This window comes from Stigmatopora argus, chromosome 10 (assembly GCF_051989625.1).
Source record: "Stigmatopora argus isolate UIUO_Sarg chromosome 10, RoL_Sarg_1.0, whole genome shotgun sequence".
In the NCBI taxonomy this organism is placed as follows: Eukaryota; Metazoa; Chordata; class Actinopteri; order Syngnathiformes; family Syngnathidae; genus Stigmatopora; species Stigmatopora argus.
Window position 1 is genome coordinate 9,229,629 of NC_135396.1, and position 17,366 is coordinate 9,246,994.

Consider the following 17,366-nt stretch of genomic DNA (forward strand, 5'->3'; position numbering starts at 1 on the left):
TTTGAGAGAATGTCTTTATTTATGCAAAAAAACTACGAGCCACAAAACAGTATACATTTCCACAATAACAGTTTGAAAAAATATTGTAAATTACTTTGACAGGAAAAATAGCTCAGTTTAATCTGAAAGGAAAGAGACTGCATTTGTTTACTAAATTCAACACAACTCAGAAAACTTCACAATCTGATATTTGACGTCACATTAGTACAACTGTAAGAATGGGTGACACCCCACATTGATGTTTTTGTCCTCAAAGGGAAGGCAATGATACTTTTCTTTGTTTTCCAAGCTCTTTCCTGCTAAATTACCACCTCTTCTCCCTCCATTTCAAACGTCACTTTTTTCTATTTCAGCCGTAAACAAGCCTCCGCTGTCTATTCTGCTCACACTCTCTCTCACTCTGTTTCAATTCTCGACTTTTGGTCTCATTATTTGCCCTCCGGGGGCTTCGAGAGGGAATAATATCTCATCACATGGCTAAGATGGAGTCTGACATCTCTCTAGGCGCCATTCACGACCCATGATGTTGTCCTTTTAGCTCCTGAAAAATCTGATCACACGGGTAGAATTAGACTACGGGGAGAAAATGATGGCACTTCTCAATGGAGCCTGCGTTTAGAAGCACTCGCCATGAGTGTTGTCGTGGAGGGGAAATTGGGAAGGAGGTGCACCCGTAGCCCAATAGGGTTCGTCATGACGAATGCAAAATCATTCTCTGACGCAACTACTCAGGCCTAAGAATGTGAAAAGACGCCCCGGATGTTGCGAGGTTTTGGTGATGGCACCTTTGAAGTAAATCTTGGGTTTGGGCTATTGTGACTTGCGCTTGGCTCACTAAATCCCGTAAGCCACGGCGATATCTCACGCAGCCAGGCCGTGTTTTCTTTAATCACCGCTAGACAGCGACCGCGTCACGTCCAACGAAGCTTGACGCTTCGTACTTTCGGGATACAGAAACGGAATCAATTAAAATGTGTAAGGGCAACGTTTTAAAGGGGAGATGAGAAGGCAGGAAACATTTCAAATACATATACATTTTAGGAATCTAACAATCTTCAGGTAGGACTGTAAATGGCAGTGGTTGCCAATTGTATTAAATTAATTCCCAACGGTCTATTACTATGCAGGGTTAAAAACGTGGAAACCTTTCTTAAGTGTAGGTGCCACTTTTAATCAATATACTGAGTAAGTTGTCTGATATAAAGAAGAGAGAATAAAATGACACTCATCTAGCCAGGCTGGCCTCCATGAAACTCGAGACAGACTCGATGAAGGTGAAACCACGAAATAAAAGAAAAGGAGATGGGATCCAATCAGACGCAAGACCTGCTATGATGAGACCATGAATTTAACAGAGTCTTTGATTTCATTGTGCGCAGGAGTCCAAGTGTTGAGTGTCTGAGAGTGAGCGGTCGTGAGGAGCACACAATGCCAGAGAGCATGCTGAAGCTCCTATGTTCTTATATTACACACAATAAATATACATTTGGAACATTTGATCTCTTTAGACTATATATGATTGGGACGGCACAAAGCCTGTGCAGTCAATGGCTTATTGACTTATTTTTTTTGGAGACATTGAAGGGCAAACGAGAATGAAATTGGACGCACGAGTGCTTCTACGAGAAAAAAAACCCACAACCTTTTTTATTGCCTCTGCCAATGTATGGCCTGACCTCAAAAGTACTCGCTGGACAGCGAGTGAGTGCCACACCTGTCTCTGCAATGCAGAATTCCTTGCACTCTTATCAGGCTATTGCTACTACTGCACTAGGCAAAATGAAATGATCTAGTGTTTCTGGAAAGACAGTTCCAAACAAATGCGAAAAGTGACAACTGATGATAGCAAGTGGAAGTTTTTAACGGGCAAAATGAGCAGGAGCCCACGGCGCATTTTGTAGGGACGGCAAAACGACAGATACTATTAAAAAAACAGATGTTTTTATCTTCCTACATTATGGCCATTCACATTGACTTCTAAATTTTGAATACTTTGTCTCAGACAGTTCCAAGCTAGGTTAAAAATAGGTGGGATGCATCAAAAGCTGTGGCAAACAGGGTATGTGTGAATGGTGCAAGTACCAACATACACTTTTGCTGTGAGCTGTACATCAGATTTTCAAGTAAGCGCAACCTTGCATCTGACTGGCAAACGTCAGATGACAATTACGACTGGATTAGAACATTAGTGACTATCATACACCAATCTTTATTGGATGACCACTTCTAAAAAGCCTGTTGAGAAAGCGGTAAAGTACCAATGAGTATAAAAAGTAACAATAAGAACAAATAATAATAAATACAGAATAATAATCATTAAGTATAATATTACATAAAGTATATGCTATCTGTTGTAAACCTGCTTTTGTTGTTATTATATTTCATCTTATGGCTATTGATGCAACTTGCCTGACACTTCCTGACCACAAAGGCAACTTGGGACTATATTCATTTATAAATAATAGCGGAGGCAATGCTTCCTGGCTATCATTAAAAGTCATATTTTCCAATCCTATAAAGAACCAGTTTTATAAGTCCTTTTATAGTTTTGATATACCCTAGGTGTGTTCCTGTGTGCTCAATCAATTTCAATGAAAAACTACTTCCTGATTACAAGGCTAACTGTGGTCATTTACATCAGAAAGTTTACCCACCATGGGTGTCGCCTTACACACGCAGTGTTTGCGTATCATTTGTTTCTCCCTCAAGGTCTGTCTTTCAACTCATTTTTGGTCGCCCCGGTTGCCCGACCGTCGTTCAAACTAATGAGTCCCAACACATAGCCGCCAGCTCCCACGCGCACTTTTCTCCACGATTCTTGTTTCTTCTTGCCTCTTTGAAGCCATTACTTGAGAATGCAGGGCATGTGTGTGCGTCTGTGCGTGTGTGTGTGTGTGTGTGTGTGTCTCACCTGTTATGAATTATTGATCTTTTTGAATCCAGGGCGTGTGCGGTTTATATTCAAGGAGGAATCATCAGCAGCAGGAGGATGCCTCCTTGTTTGTTATAGGGCTACAAGGGGGCACCCAAGTGGAAATCCCCTCCCCTTTTCTCTAAGCAGGTGCAGTTTCAGAGAGACCTGATGGTTCCAAAGTGCATCCGTGCGAGGGCTATATATTGAACTACGAAAAGCTTTTAGCGGCGATCAGTGTTGTGGGGAATGCGATCTGAGCGGTCGTGCGCATCAGATGAGGCATCATAAGGTGATGGACTTCTTAAAAGGCAATCACAGAGGGGAAATAATGGGAAAGAACACAGTTAATGTTATTAAGAAACTCAGTTACTAATAATAGGATTCATACTCAGCTCGACCTTCCTTTATGGTTGCGTTCATTGAGCGATGCAAATATAAATATGTCTTATTGGGAGACAAGAGTATGAAGAGGTCATACCCTTACAAGAGCTCTGCTAGCATCGTGTTACCCTAATGGACACCCCCTGGGACATGTTTCCATGCCTAAACCCTTCCACAGATAGAATTTGACCCGATTGCTGGTAAGCGTTCAACAATTTTCTCGAGCAAATGCTAGGGAATTGAAATTTAGTGCACAAAGTAGGGGCATGTCCACTTCCTCACAACATTTGTTAGAGTTTTACTTCTATACAGTGGGACGAGAACACAATGTACCTTATCTTTTTAGTAACCATAGAATCGTATAATTTATATTTTATTCGATTAGACCATCAAAGTACACATAGTTCCAGGTTTCCATTGGTCCCAATTTACAAGGTTACCACGTTGCAAAGTCATCCACCACAAGAAGACACGTTCCAAAAATTCGGCCCGGCCTGAGCAATTAACATGATTTGCAGGCCCGAGCCCGAAGCAAACCCGAAATTTCGTATTATATTTGTGAGGACTCGGGACTCCCGAGTCGGGAGGAGGAGTGGTGATTTATGATAACAGAATAAAGCCTGTCTTTTGTAACAAAATCCAAGTTAAACAAGACTATATAAACATTTACATCTATTATATGATCATATAGAGGTTTTACGATTTCAATTTTTTAACTGCCTGCTCAGTGTCGAGGTGCCAGTCTTTTTGCTCTCGTATCAAATCAAATCAATCAGAAGAATCAATGAGTGAGTTCTTTTCATGTTTCCTATAATAATGATTTCACTACTGTGTTCAAAATACGGTGTGATTGTCACAAATTGTTTTAGACATTCAATTTGTAGGTCAAATGTTATGACTGAGGGTGCACAGTGCGACATATTACAACCCTCAAGAGTTTTTATCGGTTTTTAAACAGGCGACAGTTGCTTTACGAATGCTTTCCATCAAGGTAATGGCACTACGGTATATGAACTATAGGCACACTTTAGATGATTTGTGAACCATTAGGTCGCGACAGTGTACCGCTGTAAGGCCCCACAATGTTTGCGCATCATTTTTGCAGTTTGTCGCCATGATGAATGAAAGTCATTCCCTTTGATACTGACGATGTGGCCACAGAAGACTTAAGTCATACGCCATATGAAGGAAATGTGTGTTTTTGTCCAATGAGGAGAAGTGACATGAGAACCTGAAAAGGGAATGTGACCAAGTGAGCAGATAATGACCTACTACTCCGCGGCTATTAAGTAATGATTTAATTCCAACGTGCATCTTATTCCATGGAAATGGTTTGTTTTGGCTTGTCGCAGAGACGGACGGATTGAACTAAAGAGCAGCACAAAACCATTATGGCTCTAAAAAGGCATTTCTGATCATGTCAAAGCTGACACAATCGCAATGCGGCGCAGTCACAACAACAACTCAACAGAGAAAAAGTAACAAAATGAGACATTTGATCAACCTAAGGCAATCTTTTAAAATGAGACTTGTACTTGTTATCATGAAAACCGTGACCGGACGTTTGGTCGCCGGACTTTTGGTCGCCGGGTCCGGCGACAAAACAAGGTAAAACAACACAGTCTACGCATCAATAAAAGCCAACAATGGCCCTGAGCAGTTTCACTGAGCGGACGTGCGAGTGTATAAGAGTTTGTATGTACATGCATTGTCCCTTTAAGAAGGGACGTCAGTCAGGGTCTTAACAAATTCTCCAACAAAACACAATAAAAGTACGGGAAATTTGGAGCTTTTCTTTAGCCTAATAATTAATAGGGCATTAAGTATGACTAAATAATAATTTGCAGTTTGTATTTAGGGAATTTGAGCAACAATTTTAAATGGTAATTATCAATAACCAGGCGGGCGACCAAACGTCCGGCGACCAAAAGTCCGGCGACCAAACGGCCGAGTACCCATGAAAACGGTCTTTAACGAGGCTGTTAAAGTGTTGGCGACAGCACAAACCAACAGTAGCCCAGCGCTCCTTTAATTGAAGGCACTTGCTATGTAAATGTGTCTCCCAAAAACACAATTTTACTCCTTTGGAACATTCCTTCCTCCGCCTCGCTCCTTTTTATGCATGAGCAGTCAACAAATTTGATGCAGCCTTTTGCCCTTCAGTGACAAATGAGGCCAAATCTATACCATTGCGCAGAAAAATGTGGCGTCACAAAAAGTGCCTCGAGCAGGTTCATTCTTAATGGCGGCAATCAGCGCTTCAAACATCATCATAAACATTTGGAAATGTCAACATGAGATGATGATTGGTGCTTTTGAAGCCCTCTGAGAAAATGACTGCCCTTCTTATGTTGCGTTCTCCTTAATTAGAATAAATATGCAATCACTGACTCACACTGGAGAGCCTTAGAAGAGGATGTTTTATTCAGAGCAGTCGATTCCCTACTGGGGAGCCAAGGCTTATATAAACTCATATATTTAGAGTCTGTTTCTATGTAAACCTTATAGATGTTGAATCTTATTATCCTCCTGGTCCAATTTTAACTTACAAATGTATGGAATGATGCAGGAGTGGAGGGAAATTTCAACCGTAGAAGCCAAAATGGACAGAATTAAGTTGAGCAGTATTGTATTTTACAAGGTGTTAGGTACAGTTACCATCAATAAAGGACAAAATCTCCACCTCATGTCTTGGAGAAAACCAAGCTTGATGTAAATGAGGTGGTGAGGAGGCACGTAAATGCTGCATTTTCATTGTCTTTATAGGCCAGAGAGCATGATTATGTAAATTCTATTCATGTCCATTATTATTGACAGTGATGTGGCACCATGACAAAGCACAACCATATAAATGTCCATGCTGTTATGTTAATGTGGATTTGATCCTTATCAAAATGACAACAAGCTTATACTTGTTACTCTGTTTTTATTGAACGCTTGCCCTCATTAAAATGGTAAGAGAGCCAGAGCCTATCCAAGAATGACTTTGGCAAGGTCCCTCAACCCCATTTAATAGTTAAATGAAAATGCACGTGACTAGAATTTTATAGATGAAGTATTTGTGGTACATAAAACGCAAAACATTATATTTCTGTGTGTCTGCAGGGTGGGCATCAATTGAGAATATTAACATTAACATAACCCAGTGCGAGTGTCTTGCTTTCATTCTTGCTTTGTGCTTCACACTGTGGTCTCTACTTAATCTTGATGGTCTTTATGCTGATGCAAGTCGTCGGGTCAGTTGCCAGCTCAACTTGAGTCTTTTCCATGACAGTTAATTGCACTTGAAGAGACTTGCATGGCGTGTTATGACACAAAGGGAACAAGTCCTATTAATAATGCATGTTAAGACACTTATGATGCCCTCTATCAATTCCTTCACTGACACAGACTACAACATAATCTGATGTCATTCGCACTAATAGTTTTGGCATTCTGCCGACGTGCCTGCAAATGTTTGTCACGGGGAATAAAAAGCCAGACAGGCTTCATGTAAACAAGCCTACGAGATAATTGAGTGATGGCACACAGCTTCTGCGTGCTTCCTGGCTTGACATTACAGCGAAAGTTTACGTAATCTTATGCATCACGCTGCCATGTGTTTACAACTGTGGGAAGGATCAACTAGTACTGTGAGTTCATGCATCTTGTATGATGTAAAATGCGCAAATAATCTGAGGCAATTGACTCCTTCCATGTCAGAAAGTAGACATGAAAATCTCAGTTCCACAGATACACAGATTCGTATCGTGTGCACGTGAGATTAAGGCTATGTAGATGATCAAATTCTATATACTTTCTATATACAACAGTACTTTGAAAACTGTTATTTTTGTGCTGACAAATTGGTGAAACTTGAACCAAACTTTCTTGTGAGCAACTGAGCCTTTCAGGATGTTATTTTCTTTTAAAAAGTACGCCAGCCACACATTTCAAAAGCTACAGCCCAAAGAATTCAACAACGTATGCAGTCAGAAAGCACACTTTAATTGATCCATTAACGTGTTTTAGTAGACACCATTATTTTAGTCAGTACCTGATTGGGTGTGGGCGTATGAACTGCGGGAAAGTTTTGTATTCATCATCAGAAAAGGGAGGAATCCTATTGAGAGAAACATCTGTCGGAAACGAATTCACTAACCAGTGTACCAAATTCATACACGGAAACATTCCATTCCATTTTATTGCACTAAAGGAAACCTCATTTAAACAGTAATTTAGAAGCCTTATTTTATGTCACGTGCTGCGCCTAATCAATAAACTATCATGGCGTGGCATGACTCCTGTGCAAGAGCAACACAATAACAGAAGTGGAAATACAGAGGCATCTTTTTGTAGTCTTTGGGTGGAAACAGAAAGTGGCGTTTGCCCCATCTAATGAGTGCCACAGTCATGTAGCTCAGTAGTCCCTTCTATTAGCACACATGCATTATTTATGAGGGCAAATCCAGTGTGAACCTTGTTGCATTTATATTCTGCGCGATGGCTTCTCATTGTCTATCAAGGCACTATATCCATCCAATTTGGGTTTTTTAAAAATCTATTTCAATTGTGTGGCCTCCCAGTAAAAAAATGGGGAGTTTGATAATCAAGGGGTGACTGGGTAAGACAAGTTTCTGCGGGCAAAAAGAAATTGAGATGGTCTAGCATCTATAACCAGGAAGGGTTATGGCTTGTAATCAGCTAACGCAACAATAATCTTCCTTTAAGGCTTGTGTAGTTTGCATTGTCAAATTATCAAATGATAACCTCACAAGTCCATTTTTAACTAAATGAGATATACTAGTCTCTTTTCATACCACTAAAAAGGTCACTTTTACATGGATTTATTCAATCAACTATTGACAATCGGACATGCAATTGGCTAGTGAACATTAACTGGGAAATGGCCATAGGCCTTAGCCCAACCATAATCCTAACAAAGACAAGCAGTGTTGAAAATGGAATCATTCAAACATAGAAGGTACTTGCCTTTTGTTATTTGACACCAAATGGCACTTTCGAGACCGAAATAGCAACTCAAAATGGTGTCAATCTTGACACGTTGCCAATCCCTCTCTCTCTCTCTCTTTCTCCTTTTATATCACGCTCATCGCTTTCTGCCTGTCTTTCTCCTGCCTGCTCAGATCATTTCCCGCTTTTGACATCCCTCCCCTCTTATTCCACCGAGGACATGCATGAAACACAGCCTTAATGGGAACAGTATAAAAGACACGGCATTAGTAAAGAGACCAAGTTCATTTTCCTGAATAATGGAATCTGCTAGATGAATGATTTGCTGCAGAGTCAGGGGGATGCAATGACAACTATACAAATGCAAAACTAAACTTATTCATCAATATTTTTTATTGTTTGGGTGGGTGTTTGTTTAATGTTAAACAGACCAAAATGAGAAAGATCCATCTCAATTACCACACTAAGCTCTGGTCCTGGGAAAAAATATATTTCTTGTCCAATAAATAAAGCAAACCTTTATTTCCCGGGTGTAAGGCACACCTATTTACTCAGCCAGTTGAAGCGGAGTGCGACACGTCTCTAAAGAATGGAAAAAGATTGAGATAGAAAAGTGGTGACAACGTGGAAAAACTACATTCTGGTTTACTGAGAAAAACTGTGAATATTGTACACGTGTTGATAGAGGTCAAAATATTTTGACAGGCATATTCAGACAGTGCTTAACAGCATGAAAAATGTTTCAGGTTCAGGAGGATAACGGTATGTGGCTTGTCCCACTCGCAGGGTTTAACAACCTGGATTAGATCCAAAACCAAGTGAGCACACGCCATTTAGGTAGAGTGTGAGGAATTACTGATAAAGGTCACAGAAATCTGCCGTTCAATGACAGGTGTGTCGCACCTCGGTGAGAACACATGGAAAAATATGCTTGCCTAGATCGCAGTGTGATCCCGGCATTAAAAACCCAGGATTATAGTGTTAGTTAAAAGGCAGTGGAGACGTATTGATTAGAAGCAGTGAATCAGGCCTCCTCTGTGCGGTGAATAAGAAACTGAGTGGAAAGTAGCCAGGGGTTTGTCAGACGAAGCTTGCCAAAGAGTCTATGCATTAGGCTCATTTGGAATGGGAAGAAATGTGGCTAAGTCACAGCTCCTGTCCCCCAGGAGACGGCAAATCATGTCACCAATCAGGAAGTACCCCGGAGCTTCCTTCCACAAGTTAAAATAAACACTCCACAGCCAATTTAACTGGCAAATGGAGCGATCACAGCCTACCAACGCTAGTTGACAAGTACCGCCAATGGAATACTGAGCATTGAACTCGTAATGGCACAATGGCAGACTGTCGGTAAATAAAATAACTATTTCCGTTGCTTAATGACTCATTGGCTTTGTGCTTATTGTTTGTTCTCCTCAAATTAGAGTGCCTAAACACACCGGCATGATAAAATCTTTAGATTTGTGCACAAGTTATCAGCAAATTGTGAAGAATTTCCAATTAATTTGTGCACAGTTTTGACTTAAGAAATTCTGATTCCTCTTTTCGTGTTCACTCCAGGCTGTGGGCTGGAGTTCCTGCTGGTTCTCTGTGGCTTGGAGTTTTCCTGGTCCTGTCCCCGTCACTGCATCTGCTACACAGCACCCAGCACAGTCTCCTGCCAAGCGCACAACTTTTTGACGGTGCCCGAAGGAATCCCACCTGAGAGTGAACGCATCTTCTTGCAAAACAACAAGATCCATCGGCTCCTCCGAGGTCACTTCAGCGCCAACACAGTGACCCTCTGGATATACTCCAACAACATCACGTACATCGAGCCCTCAACCTTTCACGGCTTCACGCTGCTGGAGGAGCTGGATTTGGGAGACAATCGCCACCTACGTTCCCTGGCTGAAGACACCTTCCATGGTTTGAGACGGCTCAATGCTCTGCACTTGTACCGCTGCGGACTTAGCTCACTCCCGAATAATATCTTCCAAGGACTAAGGAGCCTGCAGTATCTCCACTTGCAGGTACACCAAGGGCTTTTCTAATATCTACTTTGGATTGTTTGGAATCAACATTAATTGACTTAAACATATCCAGCTTCCTTAAATAATCTGTAATCGGTTCATTTCAAGTTCCTCCAACTCTTTGCTTGAGGGTCAAGGCAACAAACTGTAAATGAGAAGGTAGCATTTGATAGTGTAAGCCCAACCCAACGTTTTAATACAGGACGGTGAAGCAAAGATGTTCTCTCACATCTCTCTCAGGCAGGCTGTGAGTCATTACTATTAATAAGGTAAAGCTCATTAGTTTTCTAAATTTTACATGAGTTAAGATCAAAAGCCCGGTTTATTGGGGCCAACGGCGCATGCAATAGGTCACCTACACGGGGCACACACAACCGGTTGCATATTTTCCACATTGGGAGTATATTAAAGATGGACATTAATTAAATACCAAATGGATCCCCCTTTGGTTTTCAAGACAAACATTCTGCCTTTAACTAAATAAATCACTTGCCCTCAGCAATAATGACATGATTATAACCAGGTCTTAAAATCCAACATGAATGACATCACAAAAACAGCTTGACAGATATGTTATAATCTCTTGGCAACAAATGGGGAATCAACTCAACTATATCAATTTTTCCATTTACCCAGTGCAAATAATAACATAACATTGTCTCATGTCCTCAGCAAAATCACCTGAAGTTCCTGCAAGATGACACATTTGCTGACCTCCACAACCTAAGTCACCTGTTCCTCCATGGAAATCACCTGTGGAGACTGAACCAGAACACTTTTCGTGGTCTTCGCTCCCTGGATCGACTCCTTCTGCACCAAAACCAGATTGAGTGGGTTCACCACTTGGCGTTCCATGATCTCAAACGTCTTACCACCCTCTACTTGTTCAACAACTCCCTCATGCAACTGTCAGGGGACAGCCTGGACACATTGCCCGCTCTAGAGTACTTGCGTCTCAATGACAACCCCTGGTCATGTGACTGCAAGGGGCTCACGCTGTGGGAGTGGTTGAAACGTTTTCGAGGTTCAACGTCCTCTGTGGGCTGCCAGGCACCATTGGACATGGTTGGGAAAGACCTGAAGGAACTGCAGAAGGAGGACTTCTCCAACTGTTCCCCAAATTCTGAATCCAGAGCGCAGACCAACAATTTATCTGGCACGGTGAGTCCACCTTCAATGAATCGTGGGGTAGTGGCTAGCTCCGGGGGCCAGAGCAACGCGGTGAACCCCTCCCGGACCGGCCGTCCTCGAAACTGCTCAAAGAATCGCAACCGAGGGAACAAGGGCAAGGGTGACAACGAAGTCCACCACTCCAAGGAGGTCATGGCAGATAAGGAGGATTCCTCTCCAGATTTCTCAGATGGAGGAAAACACGATCACACCTCCCCGGATGGCACTGTCACAAGAAGGAAGCACAAGTGCATTCCGCGGACCACTGTTCGACCCCCTAGTGGAGTTCAGCAAGCCAACAACGGGGCATGTTTATCCCGACCCTTATATTATGTCTATGTCCTTACGATTGCCTTGACAACAACACATATTGGTGTTATTCTGCGCTGATTTACAGAGGGTTTGGTACCACCAGGTTTCCCACCAAGAACATAGCACTCAACACACTCCTCCGCTTCTGGCCCCTGTGTCTTTTTTTTTGTGTGTGAATGTGGTTATGTAAGCGTTGTATAGGGACCTCAACCATACAGATGAGCACAAGCATAAAAACATGCACAACAGAAAGGCTCTGAGGGAGTCAGTCCCATTGATTATAGTTTCACGCAAAGGTAGCGTGCACTGCCACTAAATCCAGGTGTCACATTCAGGTCAGTTTTTTCTTAATCTGGACCTCAAACAACCAAATATTGTGCAGATGCGAGCGAGCATGGGGTCAGCATAAATCAAACCTGGAAACAGTTTAGTGCTTCAGTTCCTTCCTTGCTAGCAGCAGGTTCAAAAAGAGAATGAATATTCATCAACAGACCTGGGAATGTAAATATTCCGATCACAAAATGGAATTCTTAGCCACTGATGATTTAAGGCCATAATAAGATCATTAACTACGAGAAATTCTCTAGAATTAACTTCAACACGGTAAGCTTGTAAACCCGCCACGCGAGGCTGCCTTTTGGTTTTCACATTCGCTCCTGTGTGACTGGATGTGAAGCTGCTAATTCTGTCAGGATGCTGTGGATTGAATACCTTGTGCTATAACCTATTTGCTCAGTCCTGTCTTCGCGTGACGAAGTCGTTATTGTGTCTCTATATGTTGTGCTTGTATTTATTTTTATTGTTCTTTTTTTTACCTCCCGAGACACAGAGTGGACTAGCAATGAAGCTCTGCTGCAGGGTCAGCAGAAAGAGTCAAACAGGGCTTTGCCAGCGAACTGATGGCAAACCTAGCTTGCCTATTGGAGGGCCTATAAAGACTGTCCTCTCAATCACGTAGACTTTGCTAAACGAGACTCAAAAGGGAAAAGACAAAAAAAAACATATGCTGTGCGTGCTCGTTGAACGGACTACTACGATTCAAACTCCAAACTGAGAACAATTTAGAAGGAACAGAAAAAAAAAAATGAAGAAACACTGGGAACTATGACAAGCAACAGTGGTCCTCTGACTACTGGACAGGCACAGGATTTGCCACAGAACTTCTGGAGCTCATGTGCCTCCCTCTAATGGACTGTGAGGGTGTTTGTATCGATAGTGTAACAATGGAACGGAATATAGTAGTGCTGATAACTATACATTTACTGTCAATCTATGAGGGGAAAAAAATATCAGTGGCATCAATTATGATTACAGGGTTTTGGCTCCTTAAATGAGGAGATTTGTTGTGTTTTTTTTAATCAATCTATTTTTTTCATGGTATATTTTCTCAACTTTCATTTGTTAACACCAAAACAATGTCAGTCTGTGTCCTCTCGTTCTAAAGTTCTGCATTTGTGTTTTTTTTTTCGCCGCCACAAACCAATGCATTTGGTGTGGCGTCATCCAAGACTACAAAAAACTGTTTATAAAGATAATAAAATCTATATCTTCTTATGTCTTACCGTGGCAGCTGAGTCTGTTTACTGATATTTTATAGCTCGTTTTGGGGAAAAGACAACAACAACAAAATCAACATTGTTCTCATTTTCTCTATTTTCCCCATTGATTTTTTCCCACAGGTAAACAAGAAATTGGTTTCTCTTTTTTTTAGGTTATTCCTTCCATCTTTTGTGTTCACTCGCATTCAATCTCTCCTATGAAACTACAGCTCCAGCATACAAACAAATACAATCCTCCTGCATACTATGTGAAATTTCACATTTTAAATACCAATTCAAGCACGCTGTGCTTCTTTGTGTGAATGCAGGGTGAGAACAAATGGATATTATAGTCAGAATCAAGGAAGAAAAATACCTACTTCAGTTCAATAAGCCTCTAGAATTTCACTATTATGAATTTGAATTAACATCTGAAAAAAAAGGACGCTTATATCGGTAGTGTTCGTGTTGTTCTGATTTCCTACACAAACCCAAATGAACTAATCTTAATGTAATTTAATTGCAAAATAAACAATTAAATTTAAATCATAAGCGTCCTAAGCATCACCATTTTCACAGCGATTCTGATGAATGCTAGAAGGAGGAGAGAGGTTGCTGCATGAAAATATTTGTATAATAACACACCCCTAGCTAAATAAGCAAGCAAAAGTAAATACAAGATTCCCCCGTGAACACGACAGGGCTCTGGCAGTGACATTTTAAAACATAAATAACTTGGATGGGTTCCACTGGGGGGAAAAATGTGCAAATTGTGAATGGCAATTATGCAAGCGTCGACTGCATGCAGCACAATTGTTGACATTCTTCCTTAAAATGATCTATAGCCCAAATATTAGCACCAGAGGAATAAGGCTTCTTTTGCATTAGCGCCACAAGAAACTGTCCATGACACTTTATGGCAGACTCACTAAAATAACATTCGCCCGGCCTATCGGTTTCCATTTGGCTTTTAATTGCCTCACTGTCACTACTGTGTGGCATTTAATTAAAAAGCAGGCAATTAGGAAAATAGAAAAAGGGAGACTACCAGTGAGCCGGGTTGGATAAGAGAGTAACTTGGTGATTAAGAAGCAAGAAAAAAGTTGAACTATTATAAAACACACTTTCCCAAATGACTTGCAAACTTCACTCATTTACTGCCATTGACTTGTATTCACGTCAACTTTAGCTGTGAGGGCCGACAAGAACGATGTGCCCTTACTAGTCCAAACACAGCATTCTGATTGAAATTACCTTTGTGGAATATCAAACTTCCATTTTCACTTGTCTCGAGGGGCCGCCATTTTATTCAACGCTGTCCTCTGCTGTCAACTGAAATTAACAGGTTCGACCGTGACACGTGAAAGTCAAACTGAGAAACCGCATTTAAATGTATATCTTCAAGAACGAGCACTATACTATTAACTATGGCTTCCTGACATGATGGCCTGAACAAAATGAGCCTGTATTGGATTCAAACATGATATCATTAACCCATATTAAAGCTTGCCATAGCAGATTTGAAGTCCTCAGACCTCAACTGCACCTGCAGGGATTTGAATCCCCACTAATCTGCTCACCCTCAGCTAAAATAAAAGAGATTACATAAGAAAAAAAAGGCTGCGAGTCACTGATGCACGTGTCTGTATGACAATACATCTTGGTTTAATCTCGGTTCTCTTGTTGTCGTCAGACATAAGAAGGGCAGACCAGCAAAGTGCAGTCAAAACATCAAACGTTTATGTGCCATGACGAGGAGCTTTTGCTACACACTGCAGCAGATTTTGGGGGGATGCTATTTATGTCATCGCTCACGTCACATGTAATCAAAGTTAATTGAGCCGTTCCGCCGCTTTGCTTAGCGGCGCCGGGCTGCTGTGTGAAGTTCGAGTCTCCAACCGTGAGCCAAAGACGTGTCCGTGACAGACAGTAGCACGTTCCCGCAAGTTTCACTTCTTTCCAGCTGAGGGGCTTTTCGCGACAGTGTGCCACCTCGCAAAGGTGGTGCTTGGAATTGAAACCGTGCCATATATAATCTTAGAAGGTATGTTTGCATTTCAGAACAACAACAAAAGGGATCTGCTGCCTGACCTAGCAAAGGTGCGTCCTTGAAGATATGGAATGACAATTTACATTCATGGTGCAGGTGGTCGAACGTGATTTTGATGAATTTGATCAAGGTGCTGGCAGACAGATTCTGAATACCCAAATTGTATGGTGTTTTACATTTAGAGGGGATGAGAGGAGCCCCTTTGTTTGGTGGTGAATGGAGTCATCTGCTTTAATGTCTTGTGCATCTGCAAAATTACTCTAGCCATGAAAATGCATAATATGATGGCCATGTTAAATGTTTTTCCATTGAATTTGGTAGACAAATTTGATTTAGTTAACTTCATGTTCACTAGCTGTGGAAAGGTCATGCTTGACTACAAGCAAAGTCTCATCTCATTTTCTAAACTGCTTTATCCTCACTTGGTTTGTGGGGGTGCTGGAGCCTATCCCAGCTGATGTTGGGCCAGAGGCGGGGGACAACACCCTGAATTGGTGGCCAGCCAATCGCAGGGCACATGCAGACAAACAACCATTCACACTCACACTCATACGTAGGGGCAATTTAGAGTGTGCAATTAGCCTATCATGCTTTTCTTTGGAAAGTGGGAGGGAGCCGGAATACCCAGAGAAAACCCACGCAGGCCCGGGGATAACATGCAAACTCCACACAGGTGGATTGACCTGGATTTGAACCCAGGTTTCCCACTGTTAGGCCGCCACGCTAACCACTCATTTGCCGGGCCGCCTTCAAGCAAAGTATTCTGTAAAATGATTTATTAAGATTTATAAGAAATATTCATCTATATTATGAAAAATTAAATCTTTTAATTTTTGTTTAATGGCAGTTAATTTTAGTTTCTCAAATGACTGACTTTTTCATGATTTGCTAATTATGGTTACCACCAGTACACATTACTATTGGTTAATCGACTCAATTTGTAGCCATTCATCCTCAGAATTCTTTGTAGCCCCAATTATTTTATTGGATACAGCAAATCCCAGGAATAGAAGGCAACTGAATTTGTGCATAAACTGTACTTAATCGCACATTCACGGCTATTTTTGTCTTACTTTGGAGACTTACTACTATCTAATAACAGAATATACGAGCGCTCAGTCGGAAGAAATAATTGGAATTCATTATGCAAATAAACCAATAGAGGTTTCTCAGCAGCACTCAAGTCATTGCAACTGCTAATTTGATACAGTGAGTGAACACCTTGAAATTGGGAGCAGCGCTTGTCACATATTGACAGTCGCTGTCGCGTTAGAGTCCTGCTTCTCAGAATTATATATGGAATAAAAGTACAGTCAACTCAGTGTGTGGCTCTCTGATGATTGATGTTCGGCAGATAGTTGGTGGATCTGCTTGGCTTTCTTTTGATTACTAGATTTCGACACTCTGGCGCACTGTCTGTCTCCATTTCCTGCTTGGTGTGCTGCACGTTGTCAGAGACGTGACCGACATGACTGACTATGACGTTAGTGCCAAGTCTGTATAGCAACAACCACCCACCATAAATCACACACGACAGAACATCTGAGGAAAAATAACCCTCTTTGAGTTTTGCGCTTCTATTTTTAGACCCAGCAGCATTCCATATTAACAAAAATAAACTAATATAACACGTCAGATTCTCTATACATACTGGAACCACCACTCTTGAGTTCCGTTCTCATCCGTAGAACCCAAAAAGACAATTGATTGTATTGACAGACGTCCAATCCATATATAAATGATTTAATGACATTTTTTCCTTCCTTTGATATCAGAAAAGAAAATGCACACACAGGCCAAATCCTGTGTCACTCGGTCTATTCACAAGGACTTCAAAGTTGCATCAGAAACTGGCTCCCACTCTGAAGAGCGCCACCAATCACACACTCAACACACAGTCAGGTTGCTGCGGGGCATCCAAGGTTGAGTTCAAACTTGTCTCGCTGCCTCACTGCAAGTGTTGTTGCCCCGCGGCACGTCATCACTCGCGTAAACACACTGGCACATAAAAACACACACAAACACAAAGATGCTGC

General features: G+C 41.5%; 2 protein-coding genes across 2 annotated transcripts in view; one reads left to right on the forward strand and one right to left on the reverse strand.

Annotated features, from left to right (window-relative positions):
• The window catches only part of rtn4rl1b (reticulon 4 receptor-like 1b), an 89,415-nt gene extending 76,112 nt beyond the window's left edge, over positions 1-13,303 (forward strand). The window contains exons 2-3 of the mRNA XM_077611087.1: positions 9,809-10,260; positions 10,933-13,303. Coding sequence (XP_077467213.1) covers positions 9,809-10,260; positions 10,933-11,820 — 1,340 coding nt within the window. The 3' untranslated portion in view covers positions 11,821-13,303. The remainder of the gene's footprint in view (positions 1-9,808; positions 10,261-10,932) is intronic.
• The window catches only part of dph1 (diphthamide biosynthesis 1), a 155,624-nt gene that overhangs the window by 131,236 nt on the left and 7,022 nt on the right, over positions 1-17,366 (reverse strand). The window lies entirely within an intron of this gene.